The following is a 22,222-nucleotide window of genomic DNA, read 5'->3' as shown; positions in this document are numbered from 1 at the left end:
GAAAAAGTCAGACTGTAGATAGTGGTAATTCTATCATCTGAAATACCCCTTTCCATAAAATGGAGATTGAGGCATGTATAGAGTTGACTGCAATGGCAATGTGCAGTTAAGATAGTATTAGTGGCATACTGACAGCTATGTTTTCTTCCTCGCCAACCTCCAAGAAGATATCTGTAAAATTGTGATTAATTGGAACTTCAAACAGAAAACAACTTTCCTTTGTTTAAAAAAGTATTGGACAAAGATCAGCCTTTTGGGCATGGCATCTCAAGCTAATCAACTGTTTTCTTAAGTAACTAAGTAACGCAGTACAATCCAAACAAGATTAAAGTTGTTTTCCGGTGAACAAAAACTCCATAATAATTGTCCTAAATTGTTCCTATCCTTCATCTTTTGCATTGAGGATAAAAAAAAACTGCAACGGCATCAGATAATGGGTTTCCAAGCTGGGACTCTATTTGAAGCTAGGCCCCAATGCATAATAGTATCTCGCATTTCTAGTGCTACAGAATGTCATAATTTGAGAGGACACAAATTTTACGGAGGGTTTCATTTCATACAAATACTGAAGGAAAATGCTATCGGATCACACGCATGTGCATTTTTAATTGCTGTTTCCTGAGACATCAACAATAATGGCACATTTTGTTGTGTATTACTGCATACCAGGCACCATCCACACTGCATGAAAACTTTCACTTTAATATATACAACATAGCTAAACAGTTTAATATGTATCTGAGATATTTAACTCACTCTCACACCTAATTTATGAAGTTTGTACGTCTGGATAAAAATTCTTGTGCCAAAATTGTACACCATTATTGCCATATTCAATCAATACATACCATGTTTTGCAAATAGGAACTAAAATTAACATGCATTTTAGTTGAACCTGAGGAATTTTGAATATGGACAATTCAATATATATGTCTATTTATCTGGTCAGGACTTTAATTAAAAAAATCAGTTTAATCTTGTCCAAATTTTATGTTCAACATGAACTTAGAAAATCTATCTTGTACTTTCTATATTTAAAATAACAATCAGCCTGGTAATTCATTTCCTGCACGTTTAGGGGACTTCCTTAGTTTTGGTGGTATTGGAGGGGAAAGGGAAACAAAACCTGATCAAGGAGGTCCCATTCTTTCACTATTCATTGTGTGGTTTACAAAGTAATTAACAGACTGTTAGGATTTTTAATAATGCATATTCATATTTAAGAAAAGGTTTGAGAGATACCATGTTCATGGTGCAAAGCACAGTTTGAATGATTTAATTTTACAAGAAACTGTACAGCACTGCCTATCCACTAAATGGCCAAAAGCTATAAAAGATACTGGCCGGAAAAATGTAGAGCAGAAGATGAAACAAAACTGTGCAGATCAGCTGTTATTTGCTTATATAAAAATAGTTTCCTGTTGAATGCAGTACAAAATTCAGGTGGTAAATAAATCCTTAAAAACTGATCCTCCTCCTACCCTCCCCGAGCTGGATGAAGGTCTGGTTTGGGATATGTAATTTTGTTTGGGGGTAGGGGTGAAAGGAAGGACAGACATATTTCATAAACACACCCGATTTCGAAGACTTGAACTTTTCTTGAGTAACCAAAATCCTAATACTTACTCTGAAATACAGCAGCAGTGGGGACCACGCTTTATCTTTATTAGCCATTATCAATCTGAAAACCCCCACGCCACTGACAATTCAGAGCCAAGCCATTGTCTAACTACTTCCTTTTTTGGAGGTGTTTCCAGTTGATTTCTAGCTTTAGATGAATGAAAAATAAAGCAGAAACAGAATAGCAAAGGTTTGATTCTGTCTTTTCCATACAAATATGTTTGGAAAGAAAAGAAAAATGACAAGTCAACCAGAGTTATTAAAATCATTTTTTTTTGTTCCCAGTATGACTTAAATTAAAAACTCATCAGTTCTCTGACCTAGTGCTTGTATCAACCAGAAGCATATTAAATATAATAGTAAATGTAATGTTTATGAGAGTACAGACTATTTCATGCTATTTTCATCCCCCGCCAACAAAGATACTAAATCCAAATCTCTTTCCTGGACCTAAATGAACCATATTTCCTTTCCTCTAACTTATCAAACAGCACTTTTTATATCTATTTAATTTCAGTAATGAAATTCCACTGTAAAAACTGCATTATACATCACAAAAGAAAAGCTGGCTACTTGTGAAAGTAAACTAATGAAAGTGTCAAATTGAACATTAACATTTAATTATAGATGAAATGCAAGTTTAAAAAAAAAATCCTGTCACCTAACATTCCTGGCAACCTCAGTGACATTGTTAGCTTCATTTGGGGGGGGTCACAATTTCTTCATATTTTGGAGGATCCTCATTGTGTTGTATGTCATCATTAATTCTTATATTATTGATCTGCCCAATAGCCTCATCATAGGTTGGAGGTAGATCTGAATTTAAGTGTACAGGTGATCCTACAGGGAGTCCATCCCCAATGGGGCAATGAGCAGTCATAGCCTCTGGTTGCTGTGTATGTAATCTATCAAATGGACTGACAGGATGCTCATTATAACCAAACACAACCACTGATACATTTCTGGCAGCTTGGTTTGCCTGGTGCTGTGACTGGGCATAAGCATTCTGCCTGTGATTTGCCTTTCTCACCTGGCACCTCCAGATAGCAAAGAGTATAATAATAATAATAAGAAGTCCTGCCATTAGAGGAGCCACAAGGTAAACCGATTCCATATTGACACCGGAGCTACTTCCTTGACTCTCATTTTGTTCCTTTATGTAGTTTGTCCAGAATTCATTCTGAAAATAAAAAAAACTAATTATTAATATGATTCACACCATTTTTAACATTGCTCAACACAAATAATCTTCCTACATTGCATTCTGTAATATAAAATCTACAGACATTAGTAAAAATGCAACTTGAGCCAAGTTTATTTTAATCAGATGCCAGTTGTTTGAGGTTGTGAGTCTCTAAGAAGGTAAAGTGATTCAAATTTGGAATAAGTTGCAGGAGTTCCTTTTGTAAAAAGAAAGGAATGCAATTAAACAGCAAGTAATTCCTGTATTTCAGACAAAACTTTTGAACCGATTTTCCCAATAGCTAGTTGCACTGAATCCTTGAGCAGAGTTTGGAACAGGCTTCACGTGTTGAAAAATCTGTACAAGGACCGAAAACAATGGAGGTATTTTCTATGGCCAGGATGAAACCAGGCACTGGCATCAACAAATTAGAGAGATAGATTGGTAAAGGCCTAGATTCAACAGTAAGATAAAAGCAAAACACTGCAGATGCTGGAAATCTGAAACAAAAACAAAAATAGTTGGAAAAACTCAGCAGGTCTGACAGCATCTGTGAAAAGGAACACAGTTAACGTTTCGAGTCCGTATGATCCAACAGTGTTGTTGTTTAATACAATGCTGGATAGCAGTGAATTTCTAACTATACAATGTAACTAAGTCAATATTTTTTGCCCTTTAAAAAGACTGGGAGAAATTTCTGAATAACTGAAAAATAAACTAACAATATTGTAAATTTTTCTCAAGGGAAGGAGAGAAGAGAAAAGGGAAGGACAGAGAAGGGAAGAATAAAAAAATATAAAGGACAGCTTGAAAAACCCTTGCAAAGTTGTTGCTGACCATTGAAATGAGAACCATATTTTTTCTATGCACAGAGATTGAAGAACTTAAGTCAATGCACAGGCAATAACTCAACTGATGAGAATTATATAATCAATGGCAAGGCTCATAGAAACATACAAAAGAGGAGTAGGTCATTCTGTCCTTTGAGCCTGCTCCGCCATTCAATATGACCATGGCTGATTCTCTATCTCAAAGCCATACTCCCACTCTTTCCTATACCCCTTGATGGCTTTAGAGTCTAGTAATCTATCTCCTTCTTAAATATATTCAGTGGCTTGGCCTCCACAGCCTTCTGTTATGGAGAATTCCACATGTTCACCACCCTCTGAGTGAAGAAGTTTCTCCTCATCTCAGTCCTAAATGGCCTGCCCTGTATCCTGAGATTGTGGCCCCTTGTTCTAGACACCCCCCCCCCCCACCCCCTCCTCCACCAACCCCCGGCCACAGGAAACATCATCCCTGCATCCAGTCTGTCCAGCCCTGTCAGAGCAGATTGAGATGCCCTCTTGTTCTTCTAAACTCCAGCGAATACAGGTCTAGTTGACCCAATCTCTCCTCATACGACAATCCTGCCATCCCAGGAATCAGTCTGGTGAATCTTTGCTGCACTCTCTCTAAGGCAAGGTATATCCTTTCTTAGGTAAGGAGGCCAAAACTGTACACAATACTCCAAGTGTGGTATCACCAAGGCCCTGTACAGCTGGAGTAAGACATCCTTGCTCCTGTACTCGAGTCCTCTTGCAATGAAAGTCAACATACCATTTGCCTTCTTAACTGTTTGCTGCACCTGCATGCTTGCTTTTAGTGATTGGTGTATAAGGACACCCAGGTCCCTTTGTACATCAACATTTGCCAATCTATCACCATTTAAATAATACTTTGCCATTGTTTTTCCTACCGAAGTAAATAACTTCACATTTATTCATGTGATACTACATCTGCCATGTGTTTGCCAACTCACTCACCTTGTCTAAATCACCTTAAAGCCTCTTAATATCCTCCTCACCACTCACATTCCTACCAAGTTTTGTGTCATCAGCAAACTTGGAAATATTACATTTTGTTCCATCCAAATAAGTTATTGATATATATTGTGAAAAGCTGGGGCCCAAGCACTGATCCCTGTGGTACCCCACTCGTCATTGCCTGCCACTCTGAAAAAGACCCATTTATTCCTACTCTGTTTTCAGCCAATGTATTACCCCCAATCCCATGTGCTTTAATTTCGCACAATAACCTCTTATGTGGGACTTTATCAAAAGCTTTCCGAGAATCCAAATACACCACATTCACTGGTTCTCCCTCATCTATTCTGCTAGTTATGTCCTCAAAAAACTCCAGCAGGTTTGTCAAACATGATTTCCCTTTCATGTTGACTTTGCCTAATCACGTTGATATTTTCTAAGTGTCCTGTTATCACATCCTTGATAAGAGACTCCAGCATTTTCCCTGCTAGTGATGTTAGGCTAACTGGTCTGTAATTTGCTGTTTTCTCCCTCCCTCCTTTTTTTTAAATAGTGGGGTTACATCTGCCACCCTCCAATCTGCCAGGACTGTTCCAGAATCTACAGAATTTTGGAAGATGACAACCAACACATCCGTTATTTCCATGGCCACCTCCTTTAGTGCCCTGGGATATAGATTATCAGGCCCCAAGAGATTTATCAGCTTTCAGTCCCATTAATCTCTCCAGCACTATTGTTTTAATAATACTAATTTCCTTCAATTCCTCCTGCTCACTAGACCACTGGTTCCCTCACATTTCTGGGAAGTTATTTGTGTTTTTCTCCGTGAAGACAGAACTAAAGTAGTTGTTCAATTGCTCTGCCATTTCCCTGTTCGCTATCATATCGTTTTTGGACTGTAAGGGACCTATATTTGTTTTCACTAATTTTTCTTTTTACATATTTATAAAAGCCTTTATAGTCCGCTTTTTGGCACGTTTACTCTCATACTCTATTTTTCTCCTCTTAATCAATCTCTTGGTCCTTCTTTGCTGAATTCTAAACTGCTCCCAATCCTCAGGCTTGCTACTTTTTCTAGCACCTTTATATGTCTACTTTTTGGATCCAATACTATCCTTAATTTCTTTTGTTAGCCATGGTTGGGTCGCTTTCCCTGTCGTGTTTTTGTGCCAGAAAGGAATGTATAACTGTTGCAATGCATACATTTGCCCTTAAATATTAGCCATTCCCTATCCACCGTCATGCTCAATTTAAACATTATATAAAATCAGAGATGAGATCACTTAAGTATTGAAATCTAAACAGAACTACCAGATCAGTGACAAATAAGAATAAAACTTGACTATTTATATTTTATGTTCTTATTGTTTCTCTAACCCAGGGTTGAGATAACCTTCAAAAAGTTACACCAGGACATTTTAACTTGCAGCATTACTTATGGCAGCAGTTTGATGCAGTTTTGGTCAACATTTATGTGCTATCGGAGGGAGTCAATGGAGACATTAAATGGCCGAAGAACCTCACATTTTTCACCCTATACAACATTAATGGGCAAGCGATAATAAATTATTGATTTTTTGTAACAGTCAGCAAAACAAAAATTGGATCCATAAAAAAATTATGCAAAAACAAACTCTATTGCAGGGCTTTAGAGCTTTATCCTGCCTGCAATTCTCAGCAGGCAAAGCAGTCTGTGGCAGGTTATCAAAAATAAAATGTGCTTGTAATCATAAAATCTATAGCCATTTCACTTTGAGTTAACTATTTTGGGAACCCAGACAACAGCTCATTATGGACCAGACACTTCCCCTCAGTTTTCTCACAAGCATGGTCCTGCTGTTATTGGATAGGATTGGAGGCTGGTGGGATTGGCTGGGGAGGGGGGTGGTCATAACAAAGAAAATAAAAGACAGAGTGCCAGCTTGAACTGAGGAGAGAGAAATATGCCAATATGCCAAGGTATGCGCAATGTGGTGGTGGTGGTGGTGAGGGGCAGGGGGGGGTGGGGGTTGCTGAAGGAAGAGAAAAAGTGTCCACAGGCAATGAATTCTGATGATGTCAATTGGCCCAAAGCATTAACTCAGCTCCTCTCTCCACTAATGCTGCCAGACCTGAGCATTTCTAGCATTTTGTTTTTATTTCAATATGAATCGGCTAGGTTGTAGGAGAAGGAGAGAGTGCCTCTAAAAGGGTGGGGAATTGGATTCAGTTATGCAAACTGTGGTTTGATATCTGGAGGGCTTTTGCGGAATTTATGGGGCAACAGCCATTACCTTTGGTCCAAATGTCACTTTGATTTTCCTTTTTTAGATTCAAACCTTTTTTTTTTTAAAAAAAAAATTTATTCACGGGATGTGGGCTTCGCTAGCTGGGCCAGCATTTATCGCCCATCCCCAATTGCCCTCGAGAAGGTGGTGGTGAGCTGCCTTCTTGAACCGCTGCAGCCCATGTGTGCAGGTGAGCCCACAGTGTTGTTAGGAAGGGAGTTCCAGGATTTTGACCCACTGACAGTGAAGGAATGGCGATATATTTCCAAGTCAGGATGCTGAGTGACTTGGAGGGGAACTTCTCGGTGGTGGTATTCCCATCAATCTGCTGCCCTTGTCCTTCTAGATGGTAGCGTTCGAGGGCTTGGAAGGTTCTGTTGAAGGAGCCTCAGTGAATTCCTGCTGTGCATCTTGGTAGATGGTACGCACTGTTGCCACTGTGCATTGGTGGTGGAGGGAGTGAATGTTTGTGGACGTGGTGCCAATCAAGCGGGCTGCTTTGTCCTGAACGGTGTCAAGCTTGAGTGTTGTGGGAGCTGCACTCATCCAGGCAAGTGGGGAGTATTCCATCACACGCCTGACTTGTGCCATGTAGATGGTGGACAGGCTCTGGGGAGCCAGGAGGAGAGTTACTCGCCGTAGGATTCCTAGCCTCTGACCTGCTCTTGTAGCCACAGTATTTATATGGCTAGTCCAGTTCAGTTTCTGGTCAATGGTAACCCCCAGGATGTTGATAGTGGGGATGCAGTGATGGTAATGCCATTGAATGTCAAGGGCGATGGATATATTCTCTCTTGTTGGAGATGGTCATTGTCTGGCAGTTGTGTGGCACAAATGTTATTTGCCGCTTGTCAGCCCAAACCTGAATATTGTCCAGGAATTGTTGCATTTGGCCATGGACTGCTTCAGTATCTGAGGAGTCACGAATGGTGTTGATCATTGTGCAATCATCAGCAAACACCCCCGCTTCTGACCTTACGATGGAAGGAAGGTCATTGATGAAGCAGCTGAAGATGGTTGGGCTGAGGAGACTACACTGAGGAACTCCTGCAGTGATGACTGACCTCCAACAGCCATGACCATCTTCCTTTGTGCTAGGTATGACTCCAACCAGTGGAGGGTTTTCCCCAATTCCCATTAACTCCAGTTTTGTTAGGACTCCTAGATGCCACACTGGGTCAAATGTGGCCTTGATGTCAAGGGCAGTCAATCTCAGCTCACCTTGGGAATTCAGCTTTTTCATCCATGTTTGAACCAAGGCTGTAATGAGGTCAGGAGCTGAGCGGCCTTGGCAGAACCCAAATTGGTAGGTGAGCAGGTTATTGCTAAGCAAGTGCTGCTTGATAGCATCGTTGATGACCCCTTCCATTACTTTACTGATGATCGAGAGTAGACTGATGGGGCAGTAATTGGCTGGGTTGGATTTGTCCTGCTTTGTGTACACAGGACATACTTGGACAATTTTCCACATAGCCGGGTAGATGCCAGTATTGTAGCTGTACTGGAAGAGCTTGGCTAGGGGTTTGGCAAGTTCTGGAGCACAAGTCTTCAGTACTATTGCCAGAATATTGTCAGGGCCCATAATCTTTGCACTATCCAGTGCCTTCCGGCATTTCTTGATATCACGTGGAATGAATTGAATTGCCTGAAGACTGGCATCTGTGATGCTTTGGACCTCAGAAGGGAGCTGAGATGGATCATTCATTGGCACTTCTGGCTGAAGATTTTTGCAAATGCTTCAGCTTCATCTTTTGCACTGAGGTGCTGGGCTCCCCAATCATTGAGGATGGAGATATTTGTAGAGCTTCCTCCTCCAGTGAGTTGTTTAATTGTCCACCATCATTCACGACTGGAAGTGGCAGGCCTGTAGAGCTTTGATCTGATCCGCTGGTTGTAGGATCGCTTAGCTCTGTCTATCACTTGCTGCTTATGTTGTTGGGCATGCAAGTAGTCCTATGTTATAGCTGCATCAGGTTGACTCCTCATTTTTAGGTATGCCTGGTGCTGCTCCTGGCATGGCCTCCTGTACTCTTCATTGAACCAGGGCTGATCCCCCTCGCTTGACAGTAATGGCAGAGCGGGGGATATGCCGGGCCATGAGATTACAGATTGTGCTCGAGTGCAATTCTGTTGCTGCTGATGGCCCACAGCGCCTCATGGATGCCCAGTCTTAAGTTGCTTGATCTGTTCGAAATCTCTCCCATTTAGTATGGTGGTCACGCCACACAACACGATGGAGGATATCCTCAATGTGAAGGCGGGACTTCGTCTCCACAACAACTGTGCGGTGGTCACGCCTACCGATACTATCATGGACAGATGCATCTGCAGCATGCAGATTGGTGAGGATAAGGTCAAGGTCAAGTATGTTTTGCCCTCTTGTTGGTTTCCTCTCCACCTGCCGCAGATCCAGTCTAGTAGCTATGTCATTTAGGACTTGGCCAGCTCGGTCAGTACTGGTGCTACCAAGCCACTCTTGGTGCTGGACATTGAAGTCCCCAACCCAGAGTACATTTTGTACCCTTGCCACCCTCTGTGCTTCCTCCAAGCTGTGTTCAATATGGGAAAACATTGATTCATCAGCTGAGGGACGGTGGTACGTGGTAATCAGCAGGAGGTTACCTTGCCCATGTTTCACCTGATGCCATGAGACTCCATGGGGTCTGGAGTCGATGTTGAGGACACTCAGTACAACTCCCACCCGACTGTATACCACTGTGCCGCCACCTCTGCTGGGTTTGTCCTGCCAGTGGGACAGGACATACCCAGGATGGTGATGGTGGTGTCTGGGACATTATCTGTAAGATATGATTCCGTGAAGATGGCTATATCAGGCTGTTGCCTGACTAGTCTGTGAGGCGGCTCTTCTAATTTTGGCTCTGGCCCCCAGATGTTGGTAAGGACAACTTTGCAGGGTCGACAGGGCTGAGTTTGCTGTTGTCATTTCAGGTGCCTAGGTCAATGCTGGGTGGTCCGTCTGGTTTCATTCCTTTTTTGCGGCTTTACAGCTATTTGATACAACTGAGTGGCTTGCTAGGCTATTTCAGAGGGCATTTAAGAGTCAACCACATTTCTGTGGGTCTGGAGTCACATGTAGGCCAGACCAGGTAAGGACGGCAGATTTTCTTCTCTAAAGGACACTAGTGAGCCAGATGTATTTTTTGGATAATTGACAATGGTTTCATGGTCATCATTAGATTTTTAATTCCAGATTTTTTATCAATTTAAATCCCAACATCTGCCGTCCCCAGAGCATTACCCTCGGTCTCTGGATTACTAGCCCAGCGACAATGGTGAAGGAAAATTGTCAAAGTTAACCAGCACAAATAATTCTTAGTATATTTGTAAAAAGAGATTTTTTTGTCAAAGCTTTTTGTCTTGCACTCATCAGTTCAATTCGCAAGAAAATATCAATGTCAGGGGAAACAACATATTTATGCTATATGAGAAAAAAAAGGTCTCTTTTTCAGCAATACTCAAGTTATGTACGACCAAACTACCATCTGAGTATATATTTTTTTGATGCTCTGTAGGAATGCAGAATACATGTCTTCAACATTTGCCTTTCTCCCTTTACAGTTTTATATACTTATAAATTTTATTCTTTGCACTAGAAACAAAGGAATGTTGGAGACATTTGCAGCTTAAACCCATGTTACTGTGTCACATTTCATAGTGCCTAACAGAAGAATGGTTCCAAATATAAAGTCAGCTTTTTTTTTTGAAAGAGCCATTGATCTGCTTTAGCTCTTTTTCTGGATGACATAGAACGCCTGACCTCTCCTCCCTCCCCTGCCCACCAACTCACACCCAGTGCCATCCTGTGGGGAAGTGCTGCACCATACCTCCTCATGGCAGAGGTTTCAGGTGGAACCCAAACTGAATAGATCCCAATGCAGTGGCGAGGCTGGTCGCAGGGTGGAAACCAGTTTGGAACTGAAACTCAGTCACAACAGTGACATTCTGCTTCCAGGTTCCCTGACCCATCCCGGTGCACAGGTATGATGAGAATCCACACTGTCAATGAAGGCTCTTTATTTAGAAGGAACCCCAGCAATGGATGAGAATGGCTGCAGGAAAGTTTGCTTCTGAAGGTTACAGAAGGGGGAAAAAAAAACATGAAAGGAAGGTTGCCTCATGGTTTTCTCTCTCTTCCCTGGAGGTGGTGAAGGGCAGAGGGAAGGTCCTCTTTCCTGCGGACAGGAAGTAGTAGAAGCTGTGGTTAGAAGTAGCAGAGGCTGTGAGCAGGTGTATGGCGCCCAGGACTTAGTGTTGGAAAAGCCTCACGATCTCACAAGATCAGGGGATTGTCATACAATTTGATGGTATCCATCGGGTAGATGGTGGTGTAGTGGTAATGTCAATGGAATAGTAATCCAGAGACCCAGGCTAATGCTCTGGGGACATGGGTTCAAATCCCACAATGGCAGCTGGTGGAATTTGAATTCAGTTCATAAATCTGGAATATAAAGCCACTCTCAGTAATGGTGACCATAAAACCATCATCGATAGTCGTAAAAACCCACCTGGTTCACTAATGTCCTTTAGGGAAGGAAATCTGCCATCCTTACCTGGTGTGGCCTACATGTGACTCCAAACCCACAGCAATGTGGTTGACTCTTAACTGCCCCTTCACAACTTTGTTTTTAAGTTACAATACTGGAAACTTTTTAAAAAACTACTTAATATCAGTATCAGTGCTGTGTGTAGTTTATTTTTCTTTCTTGTTCCCATTTACATACCTTGGTAATTTATCTAGAAAACTGCTCTCCAAGGTCTAGGTGCCACGCCTGCCAACCTGAGAGTGAAACACAGTTGGCTGTCTGTAGCATGCTGAGTAACTAATATTCAAGCCAGGCAGCTCCACAGTACACGAGAGCACTCTCGATGATCAAAGGATTATCCTAGATTATCTTTATGATCTTTCTTATTTAGTTGCAAAAATGACTTGGGAAACTGGAACTATTTTTTCCATTAGAACAGAAACGAGAGAGAAAATTTGATGATATCGGTCAATATTGTGAAGAAATGAAAAATCAACTAGCATAAATTGAATCACCAAAAGGGACATAAAGATAGGAATTTTTAACATGAAAAGATTGTTTGTATATGGAATATATTCCCTACCAGAAATAATAGTGGAATCAAAACCATAAGTAAAATATTTTGAAAAAAACATTTCGAAAGGTACTAGGTGAATTTCTCTTCAGGAACTGTCACACACGATGGGCCAAATGGTCACCACCTGTGCTTCAAAGATAACCTTGCAAACTAACACATAACGTTCACAAGTGCTCAGTGCTGAAAACCAGCTGATTTTAGATGATTAAGCTCTAGCACTTCCCTTGTGCATGCTTGGGCAGGGGTCTCCAAATCTTAACTCTTGCAAAGCCCAGAGAATTCCAGCACAAGTTTCCAAGTTGGGAATATTCCCAGGGAAAAGAGGGTGCTTTTCATAGGAGGCAAGCAGAAACTACTTTGTGAACTGCTCCGTAGTTTGGTTTGGAGATTCTTAAAACATGGCAAAGAGTTCTCATGCATATCAGGCAGGTCAGTTGACCAAGAAAAGTTTTGCATTAACTAAACCGAATGATAATTATTTCTTGTGTCACAACTGCTCATCCTGCATCTTAACACCTCTCCTTACTTGAATCTAATCACTACCTCCCCCATCAGCCCCTTTCTTCACTATCACTTCTGTAACATACTCCATGATCCTGCTCCTCCCAATTCACATGCATATTGGTCTCTCTGCCCAGAGCAAATCATAACTATGCATTATCCCAGAATCACACACTACCCTTAGCAGGAGGAATTTCTATAGTGCCACTAATCTCTCCTTCTCTTAACAAAAGCCCTGTCTGAATGATAGAGCTTGGCAACTGCCAAAGATATATCATAGTACACTATACCTCTCGTTTCACTTCACATCTCCATGTGTTGGGGGAGGGAGCATGTTGATTTAAATGTATTTATTAATTTCAAAACCTTGAAATATCCTTTACAAATCAAATTACAGCTGTTGTTAAAGATACATTCTCCACAAAGTAGTCATTTGACCTACTCACTGCCAAACTGGCAATTTTACCCTTGTGAACAAGGAATTTTCTTACTGGCTATAATAGGTTTTAAAAAACATTATAGGCATCGAAATCCATCTTATATTATGCACATATAAACTTGTCAATAAAGTATAACAACAGTTTTATGATGAATGAGTGATGATAATTGACATTTAAAGCACAAGCCCACAGCACTCCTAACCCAGAAACAAATATTTAAATTCAATCTTCAGTAAGTGAAGGGATATCAAAGCTGGAAACTGAATACTTTCTTGTACTTCATCCCGATACCAGCATTAAAAAAGTCCCAGAACTGCAACAACATATTTTAATCTCAATTTTAAAAGAATACCTTTAAAATGCATTACCACCTATTTTCCTCGCCCAATATCATTCATTCATCAATCTGGCCCTGAACTACCAGGTTATGGAATCATACAGCACAGGAGTTCATTAAGCACAACATGCCTGTGTCAACACTTAGAAAGAGCTACCATTAGTCCCACTCCCCTGCTCTTTCCCGTTAGCCCTTAAATTTTACCCCCTTCAAGTATTTATCCAATTTCTCTTTGAAAGATATTTTTGGATCTACTTCCACCACTCTTTCAGGCAATGCATTCTGGATCATAATTCACCTGTGTAAATTTTTTTCCTCATATTGCCACTGACTCTTATTATGAATTATGGATAGTTCTGGGCTTTAGACCCACACACACAAGAACTCATTGCCGCTTACACATCGCTGAAAATCTGCATCTTCTGCTGTCAACAAGGCCTACATTCAAACCCAGATGTGAAAGGCAGTGTATCAGCCCACCTGTCACCCAACAGAGCCCTGGGACATTTCAACTTACTGTCTTTTCATCATTTTCAAAAGCTTCTCTAGCTTCTTCATAAGTACAAACTTCTTCTCGACATTCACGTTCTATGTTACCCTGTCGTAACTCTTCCAAGAGGGTATTTTTTCTTCGAAATCTTCTCAGAACAGAGTTGGCTTCACCTTGTGTCAGAAACACTAAAAAGAAAATGGCTTGTGAATTTACTAAGGACTTAACTTTTTAGTTACTTTATGCATTTACCATCTTAAAATGAATCACAACTTGATTGTATTGCTCCATATCAAAAATAAATGTTAGAGGTTAGTCCCAATTTTAATGCTTTGGTTTCTCTAGCAACAACTTTCAATACTTACAAATGAATCACACGAGAAACCCCATATATAAGTTTACTTTCACCAAATCCACACACATAGCTCAAAACTTTAAATCAAATTAATTGTTTTGCAATTTTTATGTTTACATTAGCAGCATGCCAAAACATCCATCACCACTGCCCAAATTTGGCTTTTTGATGACGTGTGCACATTTGAAAATACTGTTTGTTACTGCAATTCTTATCAAATGTTGGAACGTTGGTAACTGTTGATCACGTACCATGAATGACTGATTGGGACTGACTCTGTTTGAGTGGAAATTTAAGTCCGCTACTAAACTAAACCCAACATTAAATTCAAACAGATATTTTTTTGACCAGCATGATTCACAAATGGCTTAGAGTAATACAAACACTTTCTAGGACCCCTAGCATAGGGACCCCATGCTCTCGAAGCTGGTCTTGTTCACTCTTTGCCAATAGATATCCATAATGGGTGTAAAAGCTGTGGATCAGTATCTCTCACATCTATCTGATACACATCTAATCCTACAAAGTTTCATATTTAGAAAACCTCCTGTTGTAATGTTCACTGTGCTGTTGAGGCGTGGAAACAGGGGAAAAGCATACGTCTCTAGCAAAAGGGCTTGAAAAAAAAGTTCAAGAATTCTGGTCAGGTATAATGAAACAGTAGTGTTTTTTGAAACAAAAACAAAAATTGCTGGAAAAGCTCAGCAGGTCTGACAGCATCTGTGGAGAGGAAGACAGAGTTAACATTTCAAGTCCATATGACTCTTCATCAGAACTAAAGAGGAATAGAAATGTAGTTAAATATAAGCTGTTTAAGGGGTTGGGACAAGTGGGGCTGGATAGAGGGCCAGTGTTAGGTGGAGGCAAAGGAGAGATTGCCAAAGATGTCAGTAGTGTTTTTTGATTGACTTCCGGGAAACAATATTATTTCATTTACCTGCTGTAACTAGATAAATAGCACAGGTGAATAATTAAATCTTGTAAACAATTTTCATTCTGTATAATCAAAAAAGGTGCTGCAATCACAGGCTGATTTTTACACATGTACACAAAATTTATATGTACGTGTAATGTAGTGAACTAGAATCTGTAAAAAAAAAAGTTCACATGAAACATTCAAAACATCTTGAATTTGAAAAAGAAACTAACGGGCAGATCTTTAGAAAAATTTCAACTGCATAAAGAAAAATAAATGATTTTTTTTTTAAAAATGAAAGAAAGAATAGTTGCTTTTATAATGGGGTGGGGTGGGGCATGCGAGGTTGGTGCTGGGTTACTTATACCCAAAGCTATAAGTGTTCCTACACTCCCTTTATTTCAGATTGTCTCTCCTCATTCTTCTTACCAAAATGAATCACTTCACATCGCTCTACATTGAAATTCTACGCATACCACCAACTTGTCTCTGTCCTTTTGAAGTTCTACACCTCCTCCACAAAGTTCACAATGCTTCCAAGTTTTCTATCATCCGCAAGCTTTTGTGCCCCTTACACCAATCTAGGTCATTAATAGATTATCAGGAAAAACAAGGGTCCCAATAATGACCCCTGGGGAACTCCACTACAAACCTTCCTCCAGCCGGAGAAACATCCATTAACCACTATTCTGTTTCCTATCACTCAGCCAATTTCATATTCATGTTGCAACTGTCCCTTTTATTCCATGGGCTTTAACTTAGGTCAAGTCTGTTCTGCGGCACTGTATCAAATACCTTTTGGAAGACCATGTACACCACATCAACTGCATTGCCCTCATCAACCCTCTCTGTTCTTCAAAAAAACTAAAGCAAGCGAGTTAAACACAATTTTCCCTTAAGAAATCCATGATGGCTTTCCTTTATTAACCCATATTTGTCCATATGACTATTAATTTTGTCCCAGATTATTATTTCTAGACATTTCCCCACCACAAAATTAAATTGACTGACCTGTAATGTTTATCCCCTGCCTTTTAAAAAAAAATTCATTCATGGGATGTGGGCATTGCTGACCAGGCCAGCATTTATTGCCCATCCCAAATAGCCCTGGTTCAGAGAGCATTTTAAGACTCAATCACACTGATGTGGATCTGGAGTCACATGTAGGCCAGACCAGGTAAGGATAGCAGATTTCCTTCCCTAAATGGCATTAGTGAACCAGATGGATTTTTACGACAATCAGCAATAGTTTCATGGTCATCATTAGACTTTAAAAAAAAAAAATTCCAGATGTATATTGGATTCAAATTTTGAAGCCAGATCCTCAGAGCATTACCCTGGGCTTCTGGACTACCAGTCCAGTGACAATACCACTAGCCACCACCTCCCCTGGAACAAGGGCATAAAGATTGCCATTCTCCAGTCCTCTGTATCACCCCAAGTGAAAGACGACTGAAAAGTTATGGCCAGTGTCTCCATAATTTTGACTCTCGCTTCCTTCAGTATCCTTGGATACATCTCACCTGGTCCTGGTGCCTTTTCAACTTTAAGCACAGGCAGCCTATCCAATACCTTCTACTTATCAAATTTAAGCCCTTCGAGTGCCCGAATTACCTCCTCTTTCGCCAAGACCTGGATAGCAGCTTCTTCCTTAGTAAAGACAGGTGTAAAGTATTCATTTAATACCTGAGCTATGCCCTCTGCTTCCATGTGTAAATCTCCTTTTTGGTCCCTAATTGGCCCCATTCTTCCTTTTACTGTTTATATGCCTATAGAAGACTTGGGATTCCTCTTTATGTTGACCACCAGTTTATTTTAATACTTCCACTTTGCTTTTTTACCTCCGCTCTGAACCTTCTAGATTAAGCCTGGTGCTCAACTGTATTTTCTACCCGACACCTGTCTTAAGCGCCTTTTTCTTTTTCTTAATTTCTCTCTTTTGTCATCCAAGGAGCTCTGGATTTGTTTGCCCTACTGTTCCTTTTCAAGGAATATGCCTCAACTGTGCCCAAACTCCCTCTTCTTTGAAGATATCCCATTGTTCAGCTACCATTTTTCCTGCCAACATTTGATTCCAATTTGTTTGGCTTAGATCTGTTCTTACACCATTGAAGTCGGCTTCCCCCAGTTAATTATTGTTACTGTAGATTGCTCTTTGTCCTTTTCCATAGTCGGCCTAAACCTTATGATATAAAGGTCACTGTCTCCTAAATATTCTCCTACTGACAGTTAATCCATTTGGCCCACCTCATCCCCAAGACCCAGTTCTAATAGTGACTCCTTTCTCATTAGACTAGACACATACTGCTGTGGAAAATTCTCCTGAACACACTCCTGGAACTCTTGTCCCTCTCTGCCCTTTACATTTGTCAGGAAGGTAAAATAATTCTCAATGTTATTGGAATTTATTATAAAATAGTGGTGTGTATGTGTCTTGATGGAATTAAAGGCAGCTGCTCTGAAGGCTTTGATGTAAACATGGGGGAAGTCTAGAATGTAAGGTATAAAAGTACATTTGCATTTTTAAATAAACCAGACTAGATTGTTTTCAAAGAAGGGGTGAAATATGTCACCTAGCCAGGTGAAGTTTAGAAACAGTGTGTTTATTTTTCCCAAAGATTACTGGTAAAACTTAGTGCTATGAGAGATTTTTTATCAGAAAGGTAAAGTCTAAAGACATAGTAAAACAATGGGAATTTGCATTCAAAGGGGAAAATATGTATAAAGGAGTGAAGGCTGTGTGTGAGGGTAAGCATTGTTAAGATCTAACAAGTTTGAAAAGCCTTCAGCATCTATGCCTCAAGTTGCTGTTTTCAAAGAACTGAAGTTAAGAAAATTCACTTTGAATTTGACTTGTTCAGGGTATTGTGTATCATCTTGCCTGGGACTTTTAAAATCTATGCATCTTACTGTTGCCTTAACAAAAGTTTTAACTGGGAGTCAGATTATGTAGGGGATTTAGAAGTTATCATAGTAGTAATTTATAGATCTATGTATGTGTTTAAAATCATTTCTCTTATTAATAAATGTTTGATCTAGTTTTGTAAAAACTTATATGACTTGGTGGTCTTATTATGACTGAATTCAAGGCATGCATCTCGAAATTTATACAAATTGCAAAAGAAGTTGTGGCAGTTGTTTCAAGTTTCCCTTTGGGATTTGAACAACTCAGCATTTACCATCAGGTGTGCCATAACACACGACCACTAATTATCTGAATATAGACTGGGATAAAGCCCCCCATTATAGCTACTCTATATTTTTTGCACTTCTCCAAATTCCTTGCAAATTTGTTCCTCTACATCCTTCCCACACGTTAGTGGTCTATAGACTATACTATGCAATATGATTACAGCTTTTTTCTTCCTTTGCTCAAGCCAAATAGATTATGTCCTTTATCCCTCTGGGACATCCTCCTTCTGCATCAAAGTACCAACCCTCCCACTTTTTTTCTTTTCCTATTTTTCCTGGACACTTTGTATCCAAGGATATTTAACACCCAGTTCTGCCCTTCTTTGAGCCAGGTCTCTGTTCTCAGAAAGCGAGAGCAAGGGAGTGGGTGAGCTAGGGAGAAAGAGAGAGTGCGTGTGAGAAAAATTGAATAGATTAGGGTCAACCCAGGGTTGACTCCTCCCAGGATTTTAATTTCATATATTTTCAAGCACAGATGGCTGGGGTCAAAGTTTCATACTATTAATACTACTCATTTGTACTTCAGCATCTTACCCACTTTTAATTAAATCAGTTCAATTAAAGCAGCCTGTTACAATTTCATTGGGATTGTAATGTGTATATCCTGTGTACATTGCTGGGCATCTGAAACAGTTAAAAAAATGTATCTACTTCTTAGGAAGTAGCACTTTGACACCAGGATTTAATTCAGTAAAGAGGACAAAGACCCTTCAAATACCAAACTTTGCCTTCTCTTCTGGGCCTTTTACATACATTTCACTATACAAGATATTTGCTAATTTAAAGATCATCTTCCTGTGTCCTATAGAGCAGCTTAAAGATCATTCAAACCATAAGCTTCCCTTCCTATGAATACAGTTTTTATGGTTTCTCCCATCTCATTTTGCCCCTTCACTTCCAAAAGAGCTTACTTTAATTTTAATGAAGTGTTATACAAAATTCTTTACTAAATCTGAGAGATCTGCTATGCATTTCTAGTATTTTTTGTTTCAGAGTGCAAAATTGTTTTATTTTCTTCTCACCCACTTTAGGGATCCAATTACCCTTAAATTGATTGGATAAATGAAGGATTAGTAAAAAAGGTATAAGAAGTGGATGCCAGAACAAATATGTGGAATTTGAAGATCTGCGACTTATACAATTAACTTTGAACTGTAAAGCGTTTCAATCCTCTGACTAAACTCAAAGGGCAGAATTTTGCCCTTGATGGGCGGGCCCGACCAACTCGGCGGTGGGCGGGCAGCCGATTCCCACCGCCATTTTAAGTGGGCAGGCCGCCTGACGGGAAGTACTATGTGCTTCCTGTGCGGGGGGAGGGGGGGATTCCCCAACTGTCAGAGTGCGCTCTTTCGTGCATGTGCGCGAAAGAGCACACATCTCCCTGAAGCAAAGTGCTGCCTCACGGAGATTGCTGGAAGGCAGTGAAACATAAAAAATAGAAAAATTAAAAAATCATTAACATGCCTCCCTCAAGTGAAAATGTCACACAAGATGGGACATGTTAATGAAATGCACAAAAACTATTACAATTTTATAATTCCAATATCAAACCTCATCCCGCCACTGGATGAGGTTTGTAAAAAAAATCACTTGCCCGCCTGCCTGTTGGACCCATGCGCTGACCCAAAGTTCGCACGGGCCCCTCAAAATCCTGGTCGATTGGTGAGATAATGGCCTTAACAAGGCCATTAATTAATGGCGGGCGCGCGTCCCGCTGCATAGCGTGCCCGCTGACCCAAGTATCGTGATGCCACGCGCTGACGTCGGGACGCTCGAGCGACATTTTAAGCGCTGATGGGCGGGCTCCGCCACCCACATGTCAGCCAGAAGATTCTGCCCAAAGTTTTTATTGGGAGGTACTGCTGGTAAATGTACATTAATTAATCTACACTTAAATTGGGGTTGGAAGGCCTATGGCCAGGAAGAGATTACAATTTAGCTTGCATGCATAAAAGTATGTGTGCAAAGAAGTGGAAGGTATCAAATGACATGAGTGCTACAGGCTGCTGTGACACTTTTTTAGCTGCTCAGGAATGTTGAGCATTGCACAAAGGCGACAACTTCTTTTTGTGATGTAACCAACCTCCACTTTAGGCTATAGCAATGAGGAACAAAACAACTCACTTCACAAGGAACTTTTCAGACTGATATAGTTACAAAAGGAATCAAGAGCTGACGTGAAACCATCATAAATTCTCTGGTCACCCTGTCTGGGGACATTTCAAGAAATTACATCAAGATACAATATTAAAATCTATAATAAATGCCTTCTTGAAGAGATAAAAATAGATGACACTGCTATAAAGCCATGCTTTATATCAAAAATGACTTTATTTACTTAAACCACTGGTTGAGTTTTAAAAGATGGAACAACAGCATTTCAGTGATTTAAAACCATAAGTTCCTATGATGGTCAAATATTTGCATAACTGTGCCCTACAAATGCCAAAGCCATTAAAATGGAGTCAAGCTGTCTAGAAGAACCTATCAGAGACGATCAGAGAGGAATGAGAATAGCCTATCTCCTGACCCATTCATAAAACATCCAGACAACACCTATTTGTATTCAGCTGGGTCTGACCAAGCCATTAGACACAATCACTCTGGACAAATGGACTCTGGCTGAGAAAGCATCTCTTTCAGCTATGATCTAATCATGTCTAAACCATGGGCCTGGAATCAACTTGCCAACTGCCATGTTTGGGTAACAGGGCAGTTAGTAAGGAGTCACATAATGAGCCAACTAACCCTTTGCGTTTAAGGAACTGCATTTCCTCTAAGCCAGTCAGAACAGAAGAGGAGGAGATGTAGAATAAAGCAAGTACTGACTCCAGGAAATCAAATAGAAATCATTCATCAACATACTCTTTTTAAAAACATGTTGCCATTAGATGAGGAATGGGAAAACAGGGGAGGCGTTCTCCCACTTCTCACCTGACCATAACAACACACTTCCATCTTCAAACTTGGACAACTTATAAATGCACTTGGCCAATGTTGTCCCAGTCTAATTTTTTTTTTAAAAAGGTACATATTTAAACTTATTTGTGTGAATTGAATTACAAGCACCCAAAGAGTATACGATCTCCAACACAACATTCCCTATTACTACCTCGACTACAGATCCTCACACCCCGCTTCCTGTAAGGACTCCATCCCATTCTCTCAGCTCCTTCGCCTCCGTCGCATCTGTTCTGATGATGCCATTTTCCAAAACAGTTCCTCTGACATGCCTTCCTTCTTCCTTAACTGAGGTTTTCCACCCACGATGGTTGACAGGGCCCTCAACCGTGTCCGGCCCATCTCCCGCGCATCTGCCCTCACACCTTCCTCTCCCTCCCAGAACCATGATAGGGTCCCCCTTGTCCTCACTTATCACCCCACCAGCCTCCACATTCAAAGGATCATCCTCCGCCATTTCCGCCAACTCCAGCATGATGCCACCACCAAACACATCTTCCCTTCACACCCCCTAGCGGCTTTCCGCAGGGATCGTTCCCTCCGGGACACCCTGGTCCACTCGTCCATCACCCCCTACACCTCAACCCCCTCCCACGGCACCTTCCCTTGCAGCCGCAGAAGGTGCAACACCTGCCCCTTTACTTCCCCCCTACTCACTGTCCAAGGGCCCAAACACTCCTTTCAAGTGAAGCAGCATTTCACTTGCACTTCCCTCAAGTTAGTCTACTGCATCCGCTGCTCCCAATGCGGTCTCCTCTACAATGGAGAGACCAAACGCAGGCTGGGTGACCGCTTTGTGGAACACCTTCGGTCTGTCTGCAAGCATAACCCAGACCTCCCAGTCGCTTGCCATTTCAACACAACACCCTGCTCTCATGCCCACATGTCCGTCCTTGGCCTGCTGCAATGTTCCAGTGAAGCTCAACGCAAAAAAAAACTCAACCTCATCTTCCGACTAGGCACTTTACAGTCTTCCGACTTAATGTTGAGTTCAACAATTTCAGCTTATGAACTCTCTCCTCCATCCCCACCCC

General features: G+C 40.9%; 1 protein-coding gene across 1 annotated transcript in view; it reads right to left on the bottom strand.

Moving 5' to 3' along the window:
* Positions 1–1,262: 1,262 nt before the first annotated feature.
* The window catches only part of prrg1 (proline rich Gla (G-carboxyglutamic acid) 1), a 28,906-nt gene continuing 7,946 nt past the window's right edge, over positions 1,263–22,222 (bottom strand). Inside the window, exons 3-4 of the mRNA XM_078559860.1 lie at positions 13,792–13,952; positions 1,263–2,800 (exon numbers count right to left, since the gene is read on the bottom strand). Coding sequence (XP_078415986.1) covers positions 2,318–2,800; positions 13,792–13,952 — 644 coding nt within the window. The 3' untranslated portion in view covers positions 1,263–2,317. The remainder of the gene's footprint in view (positions 2,801–13,791; positions 13,953–22,222) is intronic.

This window comes from Cetorhinus maximus, chromosome 16, assembly GCF_964194155.1.
Source record: "Cetorhinus maximus chromosome 16, sCetMax3.hap1.1, whole genome shotgun sequence".
NCBI lineage: Eukaryota > Metazoa > Chordata > Chondrichthyes > Lamniformes > Cetorhinidae > Cetorhinus > Cetorhinus maximus.
The sequence above is the reverse complement of the archived record's forward strand: the minus strand, read 5'-3'. Positions and strand labels throughout refer to the sequence as shown.